The sequence below is a fragment of the Medicago truncatula genome, chromosome 2 (genome assembly GCF_003473485.1).
Source record: "Medicago truncatula cultivar Jemalong A17 chromosome 2, MtrunA17r5.0-ANR, whole genome shotgun sequence".
NCBI lineage: Eukaryota > Viridiplantae > Streptophyta > Magnoliopsida > Fabales > Fabaceae > Medicago > Medicago truncatula.
The window spans coordinates 8,985,947-9,009,182 of record NC_053043.1 but is presented as its reverse complement, the minus strand read 5'-3'; the positions used below and the strand labels follow the sequence as shown (position 1 = coordinate 9,009,182).

Sequence of the window (23,236 nt, the reverse complement as noted above, 5' to 3'; positions counted from 1 at the left end):
TAATCCTAATGTTTCTTTAAACACTTTATTCTCATCATAAAAAAGGTTTATAGTTTTTCATGTCCCGCATCAGAATTAATTTTATTTGTATGGTGTGTCAACCATTATATTTCACCTTCAAACATTTAGTCTCCCTTCTTCAAAAAATAAAATAAAAAATTAGTCTCCTTGTTAAGAGTCCACAATATATTTTATTTGAATGGACAAATGTATCTTAGCCAAAAGGCTTAGAAAAATATGAGTTGAAAGTTGGACTCGCTTATGCTTTTATATATCACATCCCTTCACTTGATTTCTTAAACAGTTGATGGGGGACTTTTTTGAAACAACTTGCTTGGTAAACTCTCTTCCTCCTTTATCTTTGATTTCTTTTCTTACAAATTTCGTTATTCTTAAAACATTATCATCAATCAGAGTAAATACATACACATAGGCCATCATGATGAATTGCCAACAATTAAATTGATATTCTAGTCTTAAACAAAAATATCATGATTTTGTTGATTGACTAACCGGCTAAGCCTATTATATCACTCATTTGTTTTTGAGAGCCACAGTTGTGTGTCTGTTAGAATTATATGCCAACATGCTCTTAAGAATTCAAACTGTGATGTAGTAGGATCACTACAGACCAGGGACGGATCCACATTGAAATATGGTGTGGCAAAACATGGTGTGGCAAAATATGGTGTGACACTTGCCACACCATATTATTACCCATTTTTTAATAGGTATATACATCTATAATAGTTTAAAGGTATATGATAAATATTATTTCGTGCAAATTATGATAACTTATAAAGCGTGTCCCAGTGATAACTATCAGGGGGTCTTTACTTCAATGTTTTCAGTTTGATTCCCTCCATAAGAATTTTTGCATTTCTCTTGATTTTTTTTTTTTAATTGTGAGCAGTGACCTTTGCGCTCATTGGGAGTTTTAGAAAAACATCCTTAGCCTATGCCTTGCTCTTCATATGTCCTAATATTATATCTTTTATCAAGCTAAATATATTTTATTCTTTTTAATATACTTGATTATAAATATACAATTTTTTATGTGATTTTCTTTTTTAGGAAAACACTTTTTTGTGTGATGAATTATTTATAAAATATTCTTTTTTTATTATTGTTGATTTTAAGTTATTTGGAGTGCATAGAGAATTAATTTTAGGCATTTAGTTCAATTTTTTTATGATTAACATAATGCTTATTACAACTTAAATTTTGTGTTTTTATCTTACAATTTTAGTTTATTCTAGTGTACCATCTAATTTTTTTTTCATGACTCCGTTACCGTTTTATGTCAAGACACTAATAACACTTACATGTTCATATGTTTGGGTTTCACTAATTACAATGGAAGAAATTTTTTCTCTAATATATAGTATTGTATTGTAGTTGCAGTTTCGTCTATAGACGATTTTTATTTTAAATGTATTGAATCAAACAATGTTATTTATAATTTTTAGTATAATTTAATTCATAGATTCTTTCATATTTTTGCCACACCAAAATACAATGTCTGGATCCGCCCCTGCTACAGACATTTCGGCAGTTTTGGTTGATCAATTTCAAACAAGAATTTATTTGAAAAATGAAGTTTCTGCAAAATAGTTTATGCCTTTGTTGCAGGTTAAGCAATTTATTTCTTGTGTTTTTTTGGAGGTTGGTCCCTCCTCAGAGATCAAAATTCTGCTAAAGGGTCAAAATAGAAATAGCTATTCAACTTAATTTAGCTGAATTGTTGCATTTACTTTTTAGTTTATGAACTAATGAACTAATCATATTGGATAGTTTATACTAGTTCTAAGCATAACTCAAGATCTAAGAATCAGTATAGATGGTTTCCCAGTCGCCAATATTCTTAACAAGTCACTGCACTTGCACCATTTCTATTTTCAAGAAACAATGAAGTCAAGTCTGCAGCATCATATACAGACATTAGAAAACGGTGGAGTGGTAATGGTAGCGGCCATTAATGCAAAGGTAAAACTAAAGTTGAAGAGTTGAAGATAACCAGGCTCTTAATAATGCATAATTTTCATATAGGACAGACATATGCACCTAGAAATTCGAGGTTTCAGAGTGAAAGTGAAAACTATGTGCTGGAGTCAGAGATTTTTGTACGTACTTAGGTATACATACATTGTGCCTATTAAGTTAATCAACATTTGTCTTTGACATCAGAGGAGACATAAAGAAAGTTGATAGGAAACCGAAACCTGAATGCAAAGACGAATGAGGAAAGAGACAAATAAGGAGGGATTATTTCAATTGATCCAATGGTATACCTTTTGTGAACATAAAAATAAAAAGAAAATATGATCATTTACATGCCCAAAAATCTCATCAGTAAATCAACAATAACATAATGCACAACCATGTAGCAAAGTAATGATTAAAATTAAAAATTTGAACTTGAATTGGTGGGGCGCGCCAGCTCATGCAATAGTGCAACGCATATGCAACACTTGAGAAACCCAACAGCAAGCTATTGAAATGGTCTCTCCCCCTTAAAAAAGTAATTTAATATTGTTGTGACCCATTGGGCCACTAATCAGATATTAAACTAATAAGAACAGATACTACACTTGATCTTAGCCAAAAGGCCGAGAAAGGTATGAGTTGAAAGATGAACTCGCTTATGCTTTTATATATCACATCCCTTCACTTACTTTCTGGAATAATCGATGTGGAACTTTTTTGAAACAGTTTGCTTGGTAGACTCTCTTCCTAACACTCTCAATCCTCCTTTATCGATCAGAGTAAATACTTACACATAGGCCACCATTATGAATTGAAGCAAAAATTAAATTGATATTCTTGTCTTGAAGCAAAATATCATGATCTGATTCTTATCTTATCCCTTGCTTTTGTTGATAGGCTAACCGGTTTCCTAGTTGTCAATATTTCATAACAAGTCACTGCACTTGCACCATTTCTAGAAACAATCAAGGGATTCAAATTTTTCGGTTTAATTTGCACCTTCGTAAAATTTTCACCCCTATAAAATATATGTCATTTTCGGTTTTCGCCCCTATAAAATTTTCGGTTTAATTTGCACCCTCGTAAAATTTTTATTTTTCGGAAAACACCCTTAATAGGCCATTCAAAAATCAAAATTTTTTGAAAAAAATTCTGAAAAATGGCCTATTAGGGGTGTTTTCCGGAAGAAAAAAAAAATTTACGAGAGTGCAAATCAAACCGAAAATTTTATAGGAGCGAAAACTGGAAATGACATATATTACAGGGGTGAAAAACACTATTAGTATTAACCCTTATAAGTTTGAGTTGAAGATGATGAAGATTCATGAGTTTGGGTTTGAATGAAAGAAGAAGAACATGGAGGAGTATGTAGAAGATGAAGAAGCACGATGGAAAAGAAGAAGATGGAAAACCTTGAAGAAGCACTTGAATTTTATTTTTCTTTCATTTATTTTATTTTAATTTTTGAAATGTTTAAGTTGGTTTTTTAAACTAAAAAATGTTGTATTAATGACATGTTAATTTCATTTTTCCAGTTGGCACTGTCACATAGGTATTTCTTTACCATATCAGCGTTTTTGGAGGATAAAATAGGGGGTAGAACGAAAAATGCAACAAAAATGATAATTGAATGACAATTTTGTTCTGTTTTGAAAGGGCATGACCATTTTCGTGAGCATGCCAAAACACGAGGACCAAAAGTGTAATTAAGTCATCTAACTAACGAAACAATTGAGTTTAAGTATTTAATGAACTTCATCAAATAATAAATTATTTAAGAGAATCTAAGATGAAACAATTTTTAACTCAATTTTACTTATCTTTCAACCTAATTTCACATTATCGAAACTCATTTTCTTTAAGAATCCAAAAGTTGCGACGGAAAAAAGTAAACTAACTTATTGACTTTATTAAACACAACCTTAAACTAAATGACATTTAATTTGACCAATTTTGATTATTTAAAGGTGTCAACCAAACCAGACTAAGGTTCATATTATTTTATCTTCATACTGCGTCAAAAAAATTATGAGGTTCATATTTGCTTCAAAATTAATCCAATAAGCTGACCTTAATTTTCTCTCTTTAGGTTTTTTCTTACAGTTTCTTCATTGAGGGGTGGTTTTGGGTCAATTCTTGACCTGAAATCATCCCTCTTCATCTTTTTCTCTCTTTATTTTAATCTAAATAAGTGATTTTCACATAGATCTAGGTTTTTTCTTTGTGATTTCATCATCTAAGTATGGTGGTTTGTTGTTCGTCGTCTTGTGCAGCGTTGTTTGATTTCCCATCTTCGTGCGATGTTCATTTGATTCATAATGAAAGATCAATTATCAATTAAAGATTTGGATGTCAACGTTGCAGATCCAGATGTCATTGATATTCCGGTCACTTTAATTTTATCATATATTTTTGTAGACATTATGCCGTTATATGCTATTAACTTGGATGCTGTGAGTTTGTTCGCATATTCATCCTTTACATTCTTAGCGGTGTTGAATGATGTAATCTCTCGATTTGAATGAATGGATATCATTTTGTTTTTGTCAAAAAAAAATTCAAAATCACACACCATATCACATCATAAGAGTAGAACATTAATTACTCAAAAAAAAAAAAAAAGTAGAACATTAATTGCCCAGTACTCGAACATTTTTTATCTAAAAAATTGTGTAAGAACATTATTACCATATTTACTTTAGAGATAATTCAATAAATGGATATCATTTTGTTTTTGTCAAAAAAATATCCAAATCACACACCATATCACATCATAAGAGTAGAACATTAATTACTAAAAAAAAAAAAAAAGAGTAGAACATTAATTGCCCAGGAACATTTTTTTTCTCTAAAAAATTGTGTAAGAACATTATTACCGTATTTACTTTAGAGATAATGTGGAGAAAGTAAAGCAAGAAAAGATATAAAGTTGTTAAAAAGAATAAAAAGGATAGTTAAAGAGGGTAAAAAGGTAAAAATAAACAGAACGTGGGGACACAAGTTAACACGAAACTACAAAAGCATCACCATTCATCAAACAGAACAACGTGTCTTGGAAACATGTTCCAGGGACATACACGTCATTTCCCACGAAACTGAATCCAGTGAAGCTTCTTCTTCTTCACTCTCACACTGTGTAACAATACAAACTTTCATCCTTTCCAAGCTTTCAAAGCTTCAATGGGGACTCGAATCCCTTCACATCAATTAAGTTCTGGACTCTATGTCTCAGGTCGACCCGAACAACCTAAAGAACGACAACCACCGACAATGGCTTCCCGTTCTGTACCGTACACCGGCGGTGACCCGAAGAAATCCGGTGAGCTTGGTAAAATGTTAGATATTCCCGTTCTAGATCCGAAATCTCATCCATCTTCTTCTTCTTCTCAACTTAGCACTGGGCCAGCGAGATCCAGACCAAATTCGGGTCAGGTGGGAAAGAATATTACTGGGTCCGGTACGTTGTCGAGAAAATCAACCGGGTCTGGACCAATAGCGTTACAGCCAACTGGTTTAATAACTTCCGGACCAGTGGGATCCGGTCCGGTTGGGGCGAGTAGACGGTCAGGGCAGTTGGAGCAAAGTGGGTCGATGGGGAAAGCGGTTTATGGGTCGGCGGTGACGAGTTTGGGTGAAGAAGTGAAAGTTGGGTTTAGGGTTTCAAGGTCGGTGGTTTGGGTTTTTATGGTGGTGGTCGCAATGTGTTTGCTTGTTGGAGTGTTTTTGATGGTCGCTGTTAAGAAAAATGTGATTTTGTTTGCACTTGGTGGTGTTATTGTTCCTGTTTTGGTTTTGATTATTTGGAATTGTGTTTTGGGAAGAAAAGGGCTTTTAGGGTTTGTGAAAAGGTATCCTGATGCTGAACTTAGAGGTGCCATTGATGGTCAGTATGTTAAGGTTACTGGGGTAATGTTCTTTCTTAATCTTTCTCTTTTTACATAATTATAATCTTCATAACACCGACACTTATGATGGAAGGCATGTTTCGTGTCAGTCAGTGTGTCAGTCGATGTCCGATGCCACACGACACTGCTATGGGTGATTACGTTCAATTAATTCATTTTTTTCCATTTTTCATCCGTGTTAATGTGTCTGTGTCATATATGGTGTTCGTCTAAGTGTTTCATAGATAATAAATTAATTATAATCATCATTTATTAATTATTAATATGCTTATTGATGGTATCTCATTTTTATGATTATTTAATGTTGTTGTGTTTAGTAGTTGACATTGTTTAATGTTTATTTGTGGTCACACTTTCTTTTTTGAGCTATTTTTTATTTTTTAATGAGAGGAGTGTGAAGAGGTTGGTTTGTTTTTAATACTATTGAATAATTTATTGACTATTAATTTATGGGAAATGCTAACCAGTGCCCCGGGCACTAGTTAAGGATATGAAAAAGAAAATTATATAGTAGTTAATGCATTGAAATAGTGTAATTAATTTATAATAAAGTCAAAAGCAGTTTCCTTTTATGGTAATAATTTCCTTTTATAGTATGCTTAACTAGTGCCCCTGGGGCACCGGTTAGCAGTACCCTTTATTTATTGTTAGGTATGGGTTTGATACTTAAATATGACGAATGGATTTGTCATGGTGTTTGATTGCAACTACTTCTTTTGTGGTTGACCTATATATTGATGGTTCTCTGTAGGGGTCGCTGGGGTGTCCAATATCAGTATTTAAGCTTAGTGAATTTTGATTTATTTTCAAAAAACATAGCCAGCAAATGATGTTTGTAGATGTATAGATATATCTATATCTATTTTTGGTGTTACAAAATGAATAACAGGGGTAAAAGAATGATTTGAAAGGTTGGAGTTTACTTGCATTTTGGGTAATGTTTTGCTTATGCCAAAAACAGTGGTAATTATGGTGACCACTTGAGTTAGGCGTGTAGATGGTTTTAAGGGATTATAATAATGATGTTTGATGTGTATTTATGAGGTCAACTAACTAAGTAATGATCAGATATTTGCTTCTCTAAGAATGTCAGAATTTGGAAGCTTTTTTGCTTTTGTTACTAAAAATGCTTGCTATGTAATCATTTATTTACAAAAGTGGATATTCACATTGGCTTCTTGGGTTTTACCATTTTTTTTATATTTGGGGAAATTTATACCACTGCATAATTGCATAATATTTAATTAATGATTTAATCATTTTTTAATCGATGTTCACACCTAAGATTTTCCTGTGGCTGTTAAATAGCAGGCTGCAGGGAATATTTTTTGCTAAAAATTATGGATGTATCCTACTAGTAAGGTTGTTATACTCTTGATTTTTTTTTAACTATGAAGCAGATACACATACCCTGGACATGACAAATGTAATAATTTGAGAAACTTAATTGAATGTAATCACATGTTTGTGGTTGTGTTGGACACTGGACATGTCATGTCGGTGCTTCAGAGGTTTCTATCATACTTCCTAAATAGGATGGTCTGACATACTCTTAATTCTTACTTATTTCTTTTCATTAACACTACAATGTACTAAAATGAGATTGTTCTGTTTGGGTTGACGATAATGGCCTATACTGAATTTTATGCGTGTTTGTCCTACGAAACATAGGCTCGTTTTCCTTACATTTTGTTCTTCACTGAAAACATTCAAGTTTTTAGTCTTATTTTTTTTTTCTTATATCATGAGACCGGAGGGAGTAGTTTTGGGGTGATTTAATGAAAAATATGAATTTTTGTAACCTTTGCTAGTTGGGAAGATCTTCGCACAATTCTGATATATATGTATTTATCCTGTTTCTTCCTGTAGGTTGTAACTTGTGGCAGTATTCCTTTGGAGTCATCTTACCAAAGAATACCTAGATGTGTATATGTCTCCTCAGAATTATATGAATATAAAGGTTGGGGTGGAAAGTCAGCACATCCTAAGCATCGTTGCTTCACTTGGGGTTCTAGATACTCTGAGGTTAGTTTGTTTGGTTACTTTATTGATGCTTTATGTGTGTACTAACAGAGGAGAATCATGCTCAGTTTGACGAATCTGACATCACTAACGATAGTCGTTTGTTGACTCAAATGGCATCTAAAATATAGTATTGTTGCCAAATATCGACCATGGTGGCGCCACAATGGGTTTTTGGCTTTTTGCCATGGCTAGTTTTGTGAAGGATGGCAGCGCCACGGTGCCATACTTGGATATGACGGAGACATGTTGGCCAGTTTGGCGGGTTTTTGGCTCTCCGCAATCAACAACACTGAAATATAGAATGACTATATGCTTAAGGAATAATAAATCAATTTTGGGCTGATATTGTTAACCACCTTAATTAAGGACACCTTAGATCTCGGATCAGTGTCTGATTCCCTGATAAATGCGTGTTGACTTGTACTGACAGGCTTGTGGGTTGTTTTTCAATTCTTTAGCTTGGGGAGTTGTGTCAGTTGGTTTTAAGGCTGCATTGTTTATAATTATGGCACTAAATATAGTGTACTGATAATGATATACAATGACGCCACTGTATGTTCACTATATAGATAGAAGATAGTTCTATGTGTCTATATTAAATTTAATTTCGCGAAGTCGAATGAAACTGAAACGGTTGATTCCATGAAATAGGGTCAGCAAAAATACTACTGCAGATGCTCATTTAAAAGAAAACTAGCCTATTTCGACAAATCCTAAGGAGCCCATTCATCAATGTCTTTCGGTGGGACTCACTAGTGCAACCCTGTGGCAGCCACACCAAGCCACCTAAGAAGTGAAAGCAAAAAATGTGAAGACTAATGAAGCTAATTATAAAGCATATCTTTAAATGGATCATATTGTCAGGACAAAGACCTAAAACACTAGATTATTGTTATACTTGTGGTTATCTGTATCTTACGCTATATGTGATTTGTATTTTGAATTTTTTATTATCTATACAAAACTGAACCCAATTGATATGAACTATGAATTTTTAGTTTGTATCTATTTTTGACGTGAATCTCATCTCGAATCCAGATTCATTATGATGAATCTCAATTCATTCTAATGAATCACTACCTAAACGTAATGTAGTCAGGTTTTTTTGTCAACTTTGTATAGCTAACCACTTAACCTGTCGTTTGATTTGTGACGTAAATTTATTGAGGTTCATATAATATATCAGCTTATAATTTTGCTACGTCATTTGTTTTTACTTTAAAATGTCTTGTTTTATTGGTAATGTATCTTATGATGCATAATAATATTCATTTCACGATTCGGAAAATTGGTCTTTCCATTCATGATTTGAATCTCTAATTGATAATCATGGGTGTATACCTACCACACAAGAAAATACTTGTGCCAAATATCTTTGAACTGTGTGCATTTAAAGACGGTGAACATTTTAATGGTTGTTTTTAGAGTCTTATATAGCTTCTTGATTACTGTATGTTGAGTTTGTCTCACTTACGCCGCATAATGAACGCAATTTTATAATTTTCTATGTACAGAAATACATAGCAGACTTCTACATATCGGACTTCCAGACCGGGTTAAGAGCATTAGTGAAAGCAGGCTATGGTAACAAAGTTGCTCCTTTTGTGAAACCCACTACTGTCGTTGATGTAACAAAGGAGAACAGAGAGTTATCTCCAAACTTCCTAGGCTGGCTTGCAGATCGTAAACTCTCAACTGATGACCGGATAATGCGCCTCAAGGAAGGGTATGGTTTGCATTATTCTGTGGATTTCTTTCTGTGTTAATTTGATAGGAACTGAGAATCTCAGAATATTCTGTGGTCTGCATTATTCTTTGGGTTTCTGTTTGAGTTAATTTGATAGGAACTGAAAATATCTAAATATTCTTTCATTTTACTGTCAATAAAGTTTTTTTTTTTTGGTGGTGGTAAACAACTATAAATGAATATTCTTTCTCTATGCAACTTCTAATGTCACCTACGGCTAATAACTTGCACTATTATTGTTTTTTTAATTCTTACTATCAGCATCATAACCTCAGCCTGTATTGACATAAAATTGAGGGAGAAATTTTGTACTTTAGAAGTTCGTTTGCATTAAAATGATACAATATGTAGCAGACACAGGGAGAGTGTAATTTAAAGTTTTCATCTTGCTCGGTTATATATATTTTTTGTTATAGTTTCCCTTTTATTTGTTATTTGGGACAGGCACATCAAAGAAGGCAGCACAGTAAGTGTTATGGGAGTAGTCCGTCGACACGAGAATGTGCTGATGATTGTTCCTCCAACAGAACCTGTCTCAACAGGTTGTCAGTGGATGCGCTGCCTTTTGCCGACTGGTGTCGAAGGTCTTATCATAACATGCGAGGACAACCAAAATGCCGATGTCATTGCCGTTTAGTATAAATTTTCCTTGATTTCTGCTCCTCGGAAATAGATTTCACAACACTGAAGTGGCACAAACCGATGGAGAACTCGTATGCTACGGAATAAGTATTATTTCCTTTCCACGCATGTTTTTGGAAGATGCAAAGCAGATTACTAATATTTTCGTAATAATCAGAATACCACTTGATTGATATGATGTGAGGATTCATCAAGGCCAAACTGAAAGCAGTTTGAGAATATGATATCTATGTATCCACGAAGTTGAGCATTTTTATTTTTCTACTTATTTTATGTACATAGGTAGAGGTGCCCAAAGGGGTTCAAAGTAATTATTTTCTTATGTTTGAGCTTATTTTTAGAAGAAATTTATAGCTGTTGACAAATATTAATTGTCAAGGCTTGGTTAAGTTTTATTCTTAAGTTGGTATTATTGTATTATGCCGGTATTAGTAGTTGTAAAAATTGAAAACCATCAATGTTAGCACGATAATATTGTATAAATGTTGACTTAAATTAAGTTTTTACTTGTGTTTCTGCTTTCCACGTGCAGTTAAGGAGCATTCATGTGTTGGCTACAATTTATATTTCAATACACAAATTAACAGGTTCTATAAGGTTAGCTATATGTTGTGTATCATCAACGATTTCCACCTGTGGTAAAATGATGTCATGAGCATTTGCATATTCATGACCTTTGTTTGAAACAAAATAGACGTGTCCTGAGTTCCATACATGTTACTTAACTCAGTACAATTTCTTTCAAATTCATTAAAATTTCATGTATCTATTCTTGAATATTATTCATGTGGTATTTTCTCAGATTTTGGGAAGTTCAATTATTTAATATGGATCTTTTCTATTCTTGAAAGTTCAATGATTTGATTCTTTGAACTTTGCTTTCCACGTGCAAAGTTCAATGATTTAATTACAAAGTGTTTTGGTTCAAGATCTTTTTTAAAAATCTCCAAATAATTGAGATCTCTAGAATACTGAAAATATTTGTACGTCATAATTAAGTTTTGGAAGGATCAAATTCCTACTTTGGTAAGTCCAAGAACACATTTTGGTTAGGGATTCACAAAATAACTTACAATGGATAGCCTAAAAATTTGTTGGGAAATGTTAACGATTGCTCCGGGGTACTCTTTAAGGACCATATGTAATAAGTATTTATGAAAATTTGTGTAATCAATGCATTGGAAATTGAAATATTTTACTTTTTTAAAGAATAATTACTTAATTTAGAATGCTTAAACAGTGCTTGGAGACACTCGTTAACCAAACCCAAATTTGTATTATGTACATGAACAAGTACATTGGTTGGGTGATAGTGTAAACTTTTTACGCTCAGTGTATCACAATTTTATGTGTCCTTGATTATGGTATCCTTTTTGTAAAACATCATATCTTACGTGGCTCTTGCCATAGGTGGCATTTCACATGGAAAAGGTCAATCTTTTCCTACCATGGAAAAGTAGGTATTTAATCATTAGATCAAATCAATAGAACAATTTTATCATATCCTCTCTAAACTAGATTTTTGTACACACTTTTACCACGATTCCAAATTAAAAAAAGTTCTGATTTTTTTTTCAAACATTCTAAAAAGCTTTTTTCAAAATAAAACTTTTTATTTTTTTTTTAAAAACAAAAAATTAGATACTATTTTTTGAAAATAAAAAACTTATTTTCCAGAATTTTATTTTCTTAGAAAAATAAAAAATATATATTATATCAAAATAAATTTTTTAGGATTTTTATTTTATTTTTCAGAATATCTTATTTTATTACGAAATTAAAAAAATATATTCTTTTTAGAAAAATAAAAACTTATCTTAGTTTCCAAAATTTTATTTTTATTGAAAAATAAATAAATAAACTTTCGATTTTTCAAAAAAATTTCTAAAATTCAATAAATGAATTACAATTTTTTTTAAAAAATAAAAACTTATCTGAATTTTTTTTCGATTTTTTTAATTTTTGGAAATTAATTTTCAGAATTTTAAAATTGTTGGAAGATAATGTAAAGAAAAATCTAGTGTTGAGAGAGCATGTTAAAAATATGTTTTTCACTTAATCTAATCATTGAATCCAACTTTCCCATGATAGAAAAGGATTAACCTTTCCCATGTGAAATGCCACCCTTACCATATACCATTCACTTTTTCATTTTGTTCAGGTGCTTACGTGTTATCAGTTTAATTAGCATTAATGACATTACTTTTGTGTGTGTGATGCGAAATTTAGGTACCAAAAATCCAAAATAGTCAATCATTATTTTTAGGTTGCAAAGTAGCCGTTTTTCACTGGTCTTTATCATATTAAATTTTTTGTTAGATATTGTGTTTTGCTTATCTTTTGTATTGTCAATTTAATTATGGCTAAATTACTTTTTTGGTTCTCTAACTATTTAATTGGTATCGGATTGGTTCTCTAACTAAAAATTGATTTATTTTGGTCCCTTAAGTTTCTCACCGTTACATATTTTGGTCTTTTTCATTAAATTAATTATAAACTGTTCGGGTTCATCAATTTCTGAAAAATAGGAAGAACATCATCAAAACAAAACCCAAAACCCAACAACAAGAACAAACAATAACAAAACTCATCATCAACAACAACCCAACAATAACAACCTACCATAACAATCCAGAAACAACAACAAACAATAACAACAACAACCCAGCAGCCACAACAACTAGAAAAATGAGTAGCAAAAACAACATATTAGGGCTTGTGAAAGTTAAGGGGTCAGAAGAAGAAGAAAAAGTTTGGGAGAAATTGATATCTCATCCCAAATCGATTGAAAAATAGAGTTGAAGTTCTCTGAATTTCTTTGTACCATTTGCTGAAATCAAAATTCGAATTTGAATTTCTTTGTATCTCTGGATCTTAAAAATCTGTAAAATTTGAATTAGGGGGTGAACCGAAATTGGATGGAATGGAATTGGAGGGTGAGTGAATTAGGGAAGGTAATAAAATAGAATTTGAGAGAGAGGCCATGGGAGAGGAGAGAGGGAAAGAAAGAATTTTATTGGGTTTTCTTGATTTTTTCTTCTTATGGGTTTTATGTTGGATGTTTTTATGAAGGTGAATGAGGAAGATGATGAAGAAGTTGAATAAAGATGATGATCTAACAAACCCTAACGTTTTTTAATTAAATTTAATGGAAAAGACTAAATGTAGTAACGGTGAGAAACTTGAGGGACCGAAATAAATCAATTTTTAGTTAGAGGACCAATCTGATACTAATTAAATAGTTAGAGGACCAAAAAGATAATTTACCCTTTAATTATTATTATTATTATTATGGGGTTCAAACAAGGGGAAAGAAAGATGTGATTAGGAGTTTGGAAGAGGATGGTCACTGAATCACAGGCGTCGTTTCCGGTAGGAGACTTAAATAGGTCTCCTACTGTAGGAGACATTATAAAAAGCTGATTTTTTTTTTTTTATGCAACAAAAATGAACTGTGTAACCATTAGATTGATGAAGAAGACCGATCTTACTATAATCCTTCAACACTATAATTTTTTTCACTTTCTTCAACCTCTCAACTAAACCAACCCAGGAACAAAAACGCACTTTCTTTCTCTACTCTCTTCCACCGCCGGCAAAATTCTCCTTCCCATCCTCTGTCACTTTCTTCCACCTCTCCCTCCCTTTCCCTTTCCCTCACCACCGTCCTGTCCAAATCTCATATTCGCCATCGTAATATTTCTTTGTTTTGGATAGATCTGAGAGCAATAAAAAGAGGTTGAGGGAGGCAAAGACAGTGAGGGACGGCGGCGGCAGACGACGGTTATGAGAGGGACGGCGGCGGCAGATCTATTACTCACAAATCACAAGTGAGAAATTTCAGATCTGTTGCATAGGTTTTGTAAAACTCAGGGCAAATTAATGCAATTTATTTCAATAAATATTAAAAAGGGATGTTTACTTGTGTGTTTATATGTGCATAATATCCAGAAAATTTCAGAACAAATTGTTACAGATACGAAAGAAATGTTATAGTTATTAGGCATTTACATGGTAAAGAAACATGTTTTATTTCCTCCCTATTGACTTATGCATGAGCAGTTGAGAGGTTGCTGGTGATGGTCGTGGGCAGTAAGCAGAAACATAAGAGGGGAAGAGGGAAGGATGAGTGTATAAATAATCTAGTGTTAAAGAGAGTATGATAATACCAAGTTCTTTAAAATATTTCAAATACATCTAATGGTTAATATCTATTTTGCAGAAGAAAAAAAAAATCCAAGTCTCTTACGGTAGGAGACCTAAAGAGATCTCCCACCGTAACCTTTGCCTGAATCACAACGAGTCTTTGAAACATTCAGATATTTTTTGGAAGCGGAAGTTTTTTTTTTTTTTTTTGAAGGAAGGAAGCGGAAGTTAAAGCATGGAGTAAAATGAGAAATATTACATATTTATGATCACATGAGTACGTGGGTATATTTAGTGAATGGAAAGTAAAATGAGATATATTACGTATTTATGTTTAAATCATACAATAATGTTATTTTGATTTCTTTTACCGTAAAATATTATTGAACTAAAACATTGTGAAAATATTAATGTGAAGGGGTATCTTCCTTAAGGTTATCTAGAAAAGAAAAAGAAAAAAAACTAGAACGAATATGAATATTAATTAATGGAAATGAAACCATCTACAATTCTTTAATAACTAATTCAAATATCAAAGTCTTACACTTATTAAACATATATGATGGCCGATAACATGCTTAAACATTTTACATTTCAATCATATGGATTTCTGAATTTCTTTAAAAGCTCTGGGATTTCATATCCTAGCATGTCATCTATGGCTTGAATCATCTTTGGCTTCAGTTTCTCAAATTTGTCAATGCTATAACCACTCAAAACTTCTCTGAAGTGCTCAACACTGGGAAAATCACCCGGTGGTAGATGATACTCCCTTTTAACCTGTTTTGTAAAACATAACAGGCAAAACGTAATTAAGAAAAACATAAATGAAAAGTTACAGGTAAACCTGTTGTAAAACATAATTGAAAAGTAATTGACAAATTAAGGAACCAAAGTAGGCAAAAAGTGAAGGTGGAGGAGAAACCTTTGCAAATTCATTGTCGAGATTGTCAATGAGTTTTTGTTGTGCCTTGGCTTTGCCCATCATTGTTGGCATCTCCTTCTTAAGATGGCTAATTATGTATGCATGAATTTTAGCAGATCTAGCACGCTTCACAAATTCATTTATCTGCACCAGTTCGTGATATGTCATTATCTACGTACAATTCAATCAATTTGCACCAAGTAACCTAAATAACTTGAAATTAGCAAACCTACCCGACGATCACAAGCCTTCTTTGGAATATCCAGCAAATCTGCCAACAGATCGTTCTGTTCCTTCTCGAAGAGATTTTTCCCTAGTGGATCAGCAAATCCTTCATTTGTAGGCTTATCATTAAATGATCTGTCAAAGTCAAGAATATCAAATTAACTGAAAAAAAATCCATTAATATGAAGTGAATTGATGTGAATCTCATCAAAAGATTCCAAAATAAAATGTTTACAACACTAAACTATAAATAAGCAAAATCCAACTATTACAGTGTTGTCATTCTTTGGATTTTCAAATCACAAGATGGTAAAATGATGGTTAAGTACTCATAAGTTGCAAGCATAGTAAACTAGATCAATATACATATTAGAAGAGATAGCAAACCTACCCAATGTATACACGCGCAACTTCAGGAGTATTCAAAACTTTTCCTAACGACCACATCAATGCTCCATAGACTCTCATAAGCTGAAATGATACAATTTGACATGAAATAAAAAAAAATAAAAAAATTAGCACACAATTATAGAAATTATGAGTAAAAAAATAGTTCAATCTTGTTTATGTGTCATACTTGTTGAGTATCAACTTGGTCTGACTTATTCAAAACCACACGGATCTTGTCCTCGTTGCCACGTAAAGATGAAATTACACGTTTGAATTCATCACTGATGTCAAGCTTATGTGGATCGAATAGGAGAAGAATGACATCACATTTGGCAGCAAACCAAGATACAACACCAGTGAAATCATAGCTTCTTTGTGTCCTTTGTTTCTCTCCGGATAGGACACCAGGAGTGTCCACAATTGTTACTTCATCCAACAACTAAAAGACACAAATATTTCAATTTTAAATACACATATCGACTGTCATTTGTCTTGGAATATATAAATAAATAAAACTCACTGGATGTGGCATTTGAGAGCATTCGAACTTTGATAGAAATGAACCTCCAAAAGTTGTCAAGCCATTGAAAGGCATATCAGCATTAACAGCTATAGTGTTTCCCGGAATACTCCTCTCATCAGGACCAGACTATAAATTAAAAGATAAATGAGTTTTGAGGCAAGCTCCAACAACACAACTAGAGCACATAACAACACAAACTATAGAAGATAAGTATGCTAAAAATAACACTATTATCTTTATCCCACACAACGTTTTTCTGACTATAATCTATTGATTTCCACAGACAATATAAGAACAAAAAAAATTTCATACCATAACAACAACAAATCTATCTGTTGTAGGCTCTGGCCCAATGTGTGCTCCTGAGTTACAAGAGAACATATAGGATCAGTATAGTAATAACCCAATTATGCCCCGCAATCATCAATTTTGTAAATGAAGGATATGCAATAATGTAGCTGCTTAATCAATAACAATTCAACCAACCTGGATAATCACATTTTAGCAAGTGCTTTATAAATGTTGTTTTTCCCGTAGAGTATTGACCAAGAAGCATGACCATGGGTTTAGCATCAAAATCGCTGTTGGTCTGAAAGGGAAGAATCAATACATTCTATCAGTTAGCATCATCATATTTACATCGATAAAAATGGTTAAATAGAGCATGTACTATGCTCACACATGCAATTGACGAAATTTGGTATGTTTTAATTATAAGATAGGTGCAAAGGCCACTTACCAGCAACGGAGATACAAAATCATTATATCTATAAGCAACTTCCAAGGGCTTTAGTTTCTCAGTATACAATCTTTTCAAGCCATCAACTATTGATGTAACTGCACTTGGAGGCAACTAAAAAAAAGCAAACTATTATGTTAGAATATATGCAACAACAACTTAATATTAAAAATATAGGAGTATGAAATATCTCTTGATATTTGATTACAATTAAAATCAATCACAATAACACCTAAATTGTTTTAAAGTAGGATCGCCATGTGGACATGTTTTCAATTATTGGTTTGCGCAAGTGATTCAACTCATCAATGTAACAATGAATGGAATTGGAATTGGAAATAGGAGAGCAAAATAAGGTACATGAGATGAAATACTACCTCCTAATAGAAAATTGTACAGAACTGAAACATTTAACAGACACGTTCACACCAAACAAAATCAATTAGAACATGTTTGCCAAGGAAAAATAAGGTGATTGTGGTTAACTTTTCCCTTATTTCAAAGCTAAACACTCTATTATTGCCCGTGTAAAAGTGGGCAGTAATCTTATCCTCTTCATCCAGAAGAACAACAAGGAGGAAAGTAAATTTATGTAGGTTTACTTTATCTTCAACTCATTTTGGTAATTATTATAGCTAGCATAATCTTTATATGTTTCAAGGATATCTCAATTACATAAGGAGCTCTAAATAAAACGAAAATAAGTCGTTTACAAATTAATGTAGAGCCAGCACAAACAACTTGTTAAACAAGATGAAAATAAAATCACCTTAAAGCCACAAAAAGCCTACAACTCAGAATCATAAGTTTTATCAAAATCAAGTAAGAGTACTATATCTGAGAACAGAAAAGAGACTGACTTTCTTTGAAGATTTTGACGTGAACCATGAGTTTGGTAGAAATGGTTGAGGCTTGGAAGTCACTGCATATTATCAATAAAATAATCAAATCAAATTTTTACTAAAGAATACAATATCATGAATAATTATAATAAGAATAAGTTAAATATCTAACCATTCACTTCGGATGGGGTAGTGATTGTCAATTTCTTAGTTTGCTGGAAAAAAATAAGGAAAAAGACAGTAAGCGACAAAATCAATAGAATTAATATGATCTAAATCTTAGTAATTCAACACAACGTGGATAGAAATAGAAAAGCACTGCTTACTGCTACTAAAGTATCTAATCCTTCAATCACAGGTGGTTTAACATTCTCCTTATCCACTGCAATCAATAAAAACGAACTAATGAGTTTCATTGAAACAAGAGAAATCTTAATACCTTAGTGACATCACTTTTAAACTTAATAAAATCCCTAATTCCTTAGCGGATTTAAAATCAAAGTAAAGCATCCAGAGTAGAAATTCTTAAATAGTTTCAAGCATTTATATCTATTTCTATTTTTAGACTCCAAACACTTGAATTGTTAATATCAAGCATTTTAATAATAAATTTCCATTTGAAACTACGAATCAAAAATCATTCTACAAGCGGCCAATTAATATAAAACTTTAAAAGCATCAATAAGAAAACAACTCAAATAAATTCATTCAAATAACTACAGATTAAATAATGACAAGCTCTGAAACACGGACATTTCTGATCAAAAATGTGGTATCCGCAGTGTATGTCGACGAACAACACAACACTGAAAAATCTGATTACATTCATTTTTAATTTTCTCATTAATACCAATATCAATGCGTCCGTGTCAAGTGTCATTCATTAATCTTCAAAGTCAATAGATAAGATTAATAGGTATCATATTCATACAAAATCAATATTCTAAACTCAATTCACAAATGCAAATTGAAATTAGAGAATCACTCTTCACGGTGAAATCACACTTACTTTGAATTTTTAGAATATCAGAATTAAGTTCATATCCTGCCTGTGCAAGCGAAACCAACTGTTCATAACAAATCAAATAATCAAAATCAAGTTTCTAGAAACAGAATCGCAAAAACTTGGATAAACATAAATTGAAAACGTATAGAACCTGCATAGCAGTAACAAACTCTGAAAAACCTAAAAATCCTTGACGTTTGTTATCAGCAAGAGCCCAAAGCTGCTTGAGTTGAGAACGAGACAAATTCGAGAGTGCGAAGAATTTTGTAGCTTCATTTCCACTGATGCGTCCATCACCATCTACAATCAAAAACACCAAATCAAATGAAACAAATCGTTTTCTGAATTAGAAATTGAAATGTATCTGTGAAACAAATCGTTACCTGAATCTGCTAGATTGAACCATTGTTGATAAGTAGCAGTTTCTTCTTTGGAATGAAGATCCGTCTTCATTTTCGAAAACGCTCTCAAGCAGTTTGTTACAGAGTTTGAAATTCAAATGGAAGAAGAGAGGGTTCTTTTATTGTTGATTTTCGATTTTAATAAGGGAAAGTGACTGTTCTTCTTGATTTTGACACGTGGATTGTTATTTGATGAACGGTTTCGATTGAATTTTGGTTTGGAGTGGGACCCTTGGTTAGGTGATGAAGGATTTGGGGTTGTTCTGGATTAATTTGAGTTCGTTAGATGTTTAATACAGTGGAGGTTTATGTGGACGTGTCTCCACTGGATTTGTTCTTATCGGGTTTACTCATTTGAATTTCTGCATTTAGGCGCCACTGGATTGGGTCCATCTAGACCGTTACACAGGAAAACGTTCCGATCATTGACTCGTTATCTGTCACGCATGAACAATGCCATCCAAAATTATCAAAACAAATTAAATTAATAGTGATGACATATTAGTTGAATTGTGGTGCACCGTGTAAAGCCAGTTTACAAAGCCTTATTGTGCCATATCATTTTACTTTTAAAATGTGTTATTTAAATTATAAAAAAAAAAAAAAAAAATAACTAATATAAATTTGGCAAAATTGTTCTTTTGGTCTTTTGACTATTTTTTTTATCGTTTTGGTTCATAATTAATTTTTTGTCCGTTTTAGTCATTTAAGTTAAAAAGAACTCGATTCATCCATATATCCATTTTAACTTAATGTTAAAAAGAAAGAATGAAAACATACACACATGTGAGACTTAGTTCATGTTCATACAAGATTATAAATTTATTCAAAAGATTCCAAATTCAAGTCTCTTGTGAGCCAGGGTAAACATCAAATCCGAGTTCATTTGCTTTCGCTTGTAGATAAACAGCAACAATACTGCACCAAATTATGAACATATTCATGAAATTAGCAGTGGAATTGAAAATACACACTTCGCATATAGATGGATGAAGTTGTGAAACAAATTAAACTCACCTTAGATAAATTGAAGGAAGATCCATCATGTTGATTCTTAATATTTGAACCATTGTTATGTGGTGTAGTCCTTAAGCCAGAGATCCTGCTAGACATGATTTGCTTTTCTTCTTTAATTTTGCTGAACATAACAGTGTAACCCTCTCCTGATTTGGGGTCTGTGACATCCCACTTACCAAATTCAGGTATTGCTACTGCTCTATGGTCCTATCCCATGCAAAGCAAACCAAAAATTCAATCACCTCAATAGGCCAAAATGTTTGAAACTTTAAAAATATATGTTGTAGGATTAGTCTTAACTGATTTGAAGGATTGGTCGAATTGTGTGCGAAGATATTGATTTATACAAAATAAACATTATAAGATCATATAAGGAATATTACCCCATGGTCATTAAATGAACGGCTTTCACTCCTGTGATTTGATGAAGAGAAGCTACCAGTGTTACTGCCAATTCCTTTGGACACACTCCTTTTGTGTTCTGATTGTGAAGTTTTGTTGATGACAGAATGATCAATGTGGCTTTTTTCGCTTCCAAACTCTGATGTGAAACTACCTTTACTTCCCCTACTCCTGCGGCGGTGCAAATGGTGTGTAGAATTGTTTTTCGGTACTTCATGGCTTCCTTTCTCCGTTGAACTTGCTTTGTGAGAGTAAGTATGAGAAGGTTTCACTTCATCAACATTAACATGTTTGTTGAAGATCTCTGGATTTTCCATTGGATTGTTCGGATTTATTATGAATCCGGCCTTTTCTCTGCGTGCACTCTCAAAACATGCACTGTATGGAATGTTGTCAGCTTCCCAGTTGCCAAACTTTGGAACGTGAGAATGCTGCTAAAATGATTCATTGTGGAAAGATTTGTCAAACATGATTTGATATAAGCTTGAAATATCAGCTTATTTTAACAAGATCCGCATAACTGTTTATGAATGAACACTTACTAAGATGTCTAGAATACCTTAATAAATGAGTTTTTTTAATCAAATAAAAGTTATTTAGGCAAAATAAACGTATATTTTCTCTGAAAATTTTAGAATTGATTGGTTTGCCATCCAACTTGAAGGCCAACATGCTGATAAATTATAAAAAATATTCCTTATATGTCTGTCAGAATAGTAAATCTGATTCTAAAGTAAACGTACAAATTAATACACAAGAACACAACGATTGATCACATAGTTAAGGTGACAGTGGCACAATGAGTCTAGGTAATTTGATCAATATATGGATGATCATATCTAATATTTCATGAACTACAGTTAAATTAAATCTTACTACTGGATTATATAATGAAAATAATGAAAAATCATTCTAGTTATGGTGACATTGACACAGTGAGTCTAGGAAATTTGACTAGCATGGTTAAGTTTTCGAACCATATACGATACCATCATATATATAAAATGATTCACAATAAAATTTTCATGACTAATAATGACTGATGCCTATTATTTCACTAGCAAAATGTGAAGATACATCCAACATGAAGTAAATAGGAGATGATTGTAGCCACCATCAAAAGAAGGGAACGGTTATTTGATTAAGTATATGTTTGGATTAACAATGAGTTTGGCAAAACCACGGTGTATTGAGCTACTCTGATCAAAGCTACACCTTAGAACTTCAACAAAATTAGTCAAACTCGCCGTCATTACAAACATGCACTAAAACCAAACTTCATGTTCGATTTCCTGTTATAAGATGTGTGTGTGTATCTGTGTAAAAACTTACCGCCATTATTAATAGAATATTTTCTTATGATACAGAATCCACGACACAAGGATCTTTGACCGGCCTCTCTTTGGCTTCTGATATTAGATATTGGCTAAGATATTCTTTGAGAGTTTCTGCTAGAACAAAAATCTTTGTAGTTCAGAGAGTAGTACTAAGCTAAAGAGGAATTGATTATTAATGACTCAGATATGTGGTATGGGAAACTCTGATCCCAAAGTTCAAAGAGGACATGGCCAAATAAGTTTACCGGTAGTTACAAAGCTTGTTGATCACCAAAACACGCTTTCTTCTTGTTTGAATTTTATAAAGGAAGGGAAGGAATGTGTAACTGTCTTAACTTTGGGAGTTTTGTTCTCTTCTATGCAACAATTTTCCCTTGTCAGGAATCAGGATCTTATTTACCAAAAATTCCATATGCTTTCTAGTGCCTCCACGTGGATTTTTTTTTTAATATATTCATCCCCATTTACTTGATCAGATGTCAAATTTTGTTTTTACTGGCTTAATCATATGTCAATAGAAATATAATGTCCACACTTTTTCCAACACTGTGTGTTATTGTCTTATTGAGTAAAGTTTAGTGGGCATGTGTTATTATCTATGTCATTCAACCCTTGATTTGATCATATGAATCAGTGATTATTTTTGAAGTGTTACTATGTTAGTAATACACTTTCTGAGTACTACTTATGCTATCAGTTGAAACTCATAATGAGTTCAGAAAGAGAGTATTATAGGGGGTTGTTCACTTAACACTTCACTTAGAATAGGGTAGAGTGTGATAGTTTGATTTGGTCTGTTCTCTTCTGTTTTTCAATGAAACTATAATAAACCCACTTTTTCTACCTTTTATCCTGTCTCTTACAACTTTAAATATACCAAAATACTATGTTAACAGTTCTATCATATTATACTACTAAGTGTAAACATTATTGTTGGAGTGCATTTTGATTGGACTCATTACATTAGGGTTCTCTTCG

At 32.5% G+C, this 23,236-nt stretch overlaps 3 protein-coding genes and 1 non-coding gene across 5 annotated transcripts; 1 reads left to right on the top strand and 3 right to left on the bottom strand.

Annotated features, from left to right (window-relative positions):
• Nucleotides 1-2,426: 2,426 nt before the first annotated feature.
• Nucleotides 2,427-2,622, bottom strand: LOC11445902 (U2 spliceosomal RNA). The gene has a single exon (XR_003009678.1). It is a non-coding gene; the product is annotated as a U2 spliceosomal RNA (small nuclear RNA).
• A 2,398-nt stretch (nt 2,623-5,020) lies between these two features.
• LOC11438348 (uncharacterized membrane protein At1g16860) lies at nt 5,021-10,811 on the top strand. The gene is made up of 4 exons (XM_003594120.4): nt 5,021-5,892; nt 7,761-7,916; nt 9,431-9,642; nt 10,108-10,811. The coding sequence occupies exons 1-4, from the start codon at nt 5,167-5,169 to the stop codon at nt 10,298-10,300; spliced, it is 1,287 nt and encodes a 428-aa protein (XP_003594168.1). The 5' UTR covers nt 5,021-5,166; the 3' UTR covers nt 10,301-10,811.
• Nucleotides 10,812-14,935: 4,124 nt separating this feature from the next.
• On the bottom strand, nt 14,936-19,645 carry LOC11440367 (EH domain-containing protein 2). Of its 2 annotated transcripts, none has more exons than XM_003594119.4 (15): nt 19,485-19,645; nt 19,253-19,401; nt 19,105-19,162; nt 18,422-18,477; nt 18,268-18,310; nt 18,114-18,175; nt 17,254-17,367; nt 17,001-17,103; nt 16,827-16,876; nt 16,512-16,640; nt 16,179-16,430; nt 15,993-16,072; nt 15,610-15,736; nt 15,377-15,520; nt 14,936-15,231 (listed from the first exon to the last, which is right to left on the bottom strand). In XM_003594119.4, exons 1-15 carry the CDS (start codon nt 19,552-19,554, stop codon nt 15,046-15,048), a joined length of 1,623 nt encoding a protein of 540 aa, XP_003594167.1. In that variant the 5' UTR covers nt 19,555-19,645; the 3' UTR covers nt 14,936-15,045. The 2 variants fall into 2 exon arrangements, with proteins under 2 accessions (XP_003594167.1, XP_024631358.1); XM_024775590.2 differs by having other exon boundaries at nt 15,046-15,231; nt 18,268-18,301.
• Nucleotides 19,646-20,384: 739 nt separating this feature from the next.
• LOC11446265 (RPM1-interacting protein 4) lies at nt 20,385-22,682 on the bottom strand. Its single transcript, XM_003594118.4, has 4 exons — nt 22,254-22,682; nt 20,903-21,352; nt 20,520-20,726; nt 20,385-20,420 (listed from the first exon to the last, which is right to left on the bottom strand). The coding sequence occupies exons 1-4, from the start codon at nt 22,257-22,259 to the stop codon at nt 20,385-20,387; spliced, it is 699 nt and encodes a 232-aa protein (XP_003594166.3). The 5' UTR covers nt 22,260-22,682.
• Between the last annotated feature and the right edge of the window lie 554 nt (nt 22,683-23,236).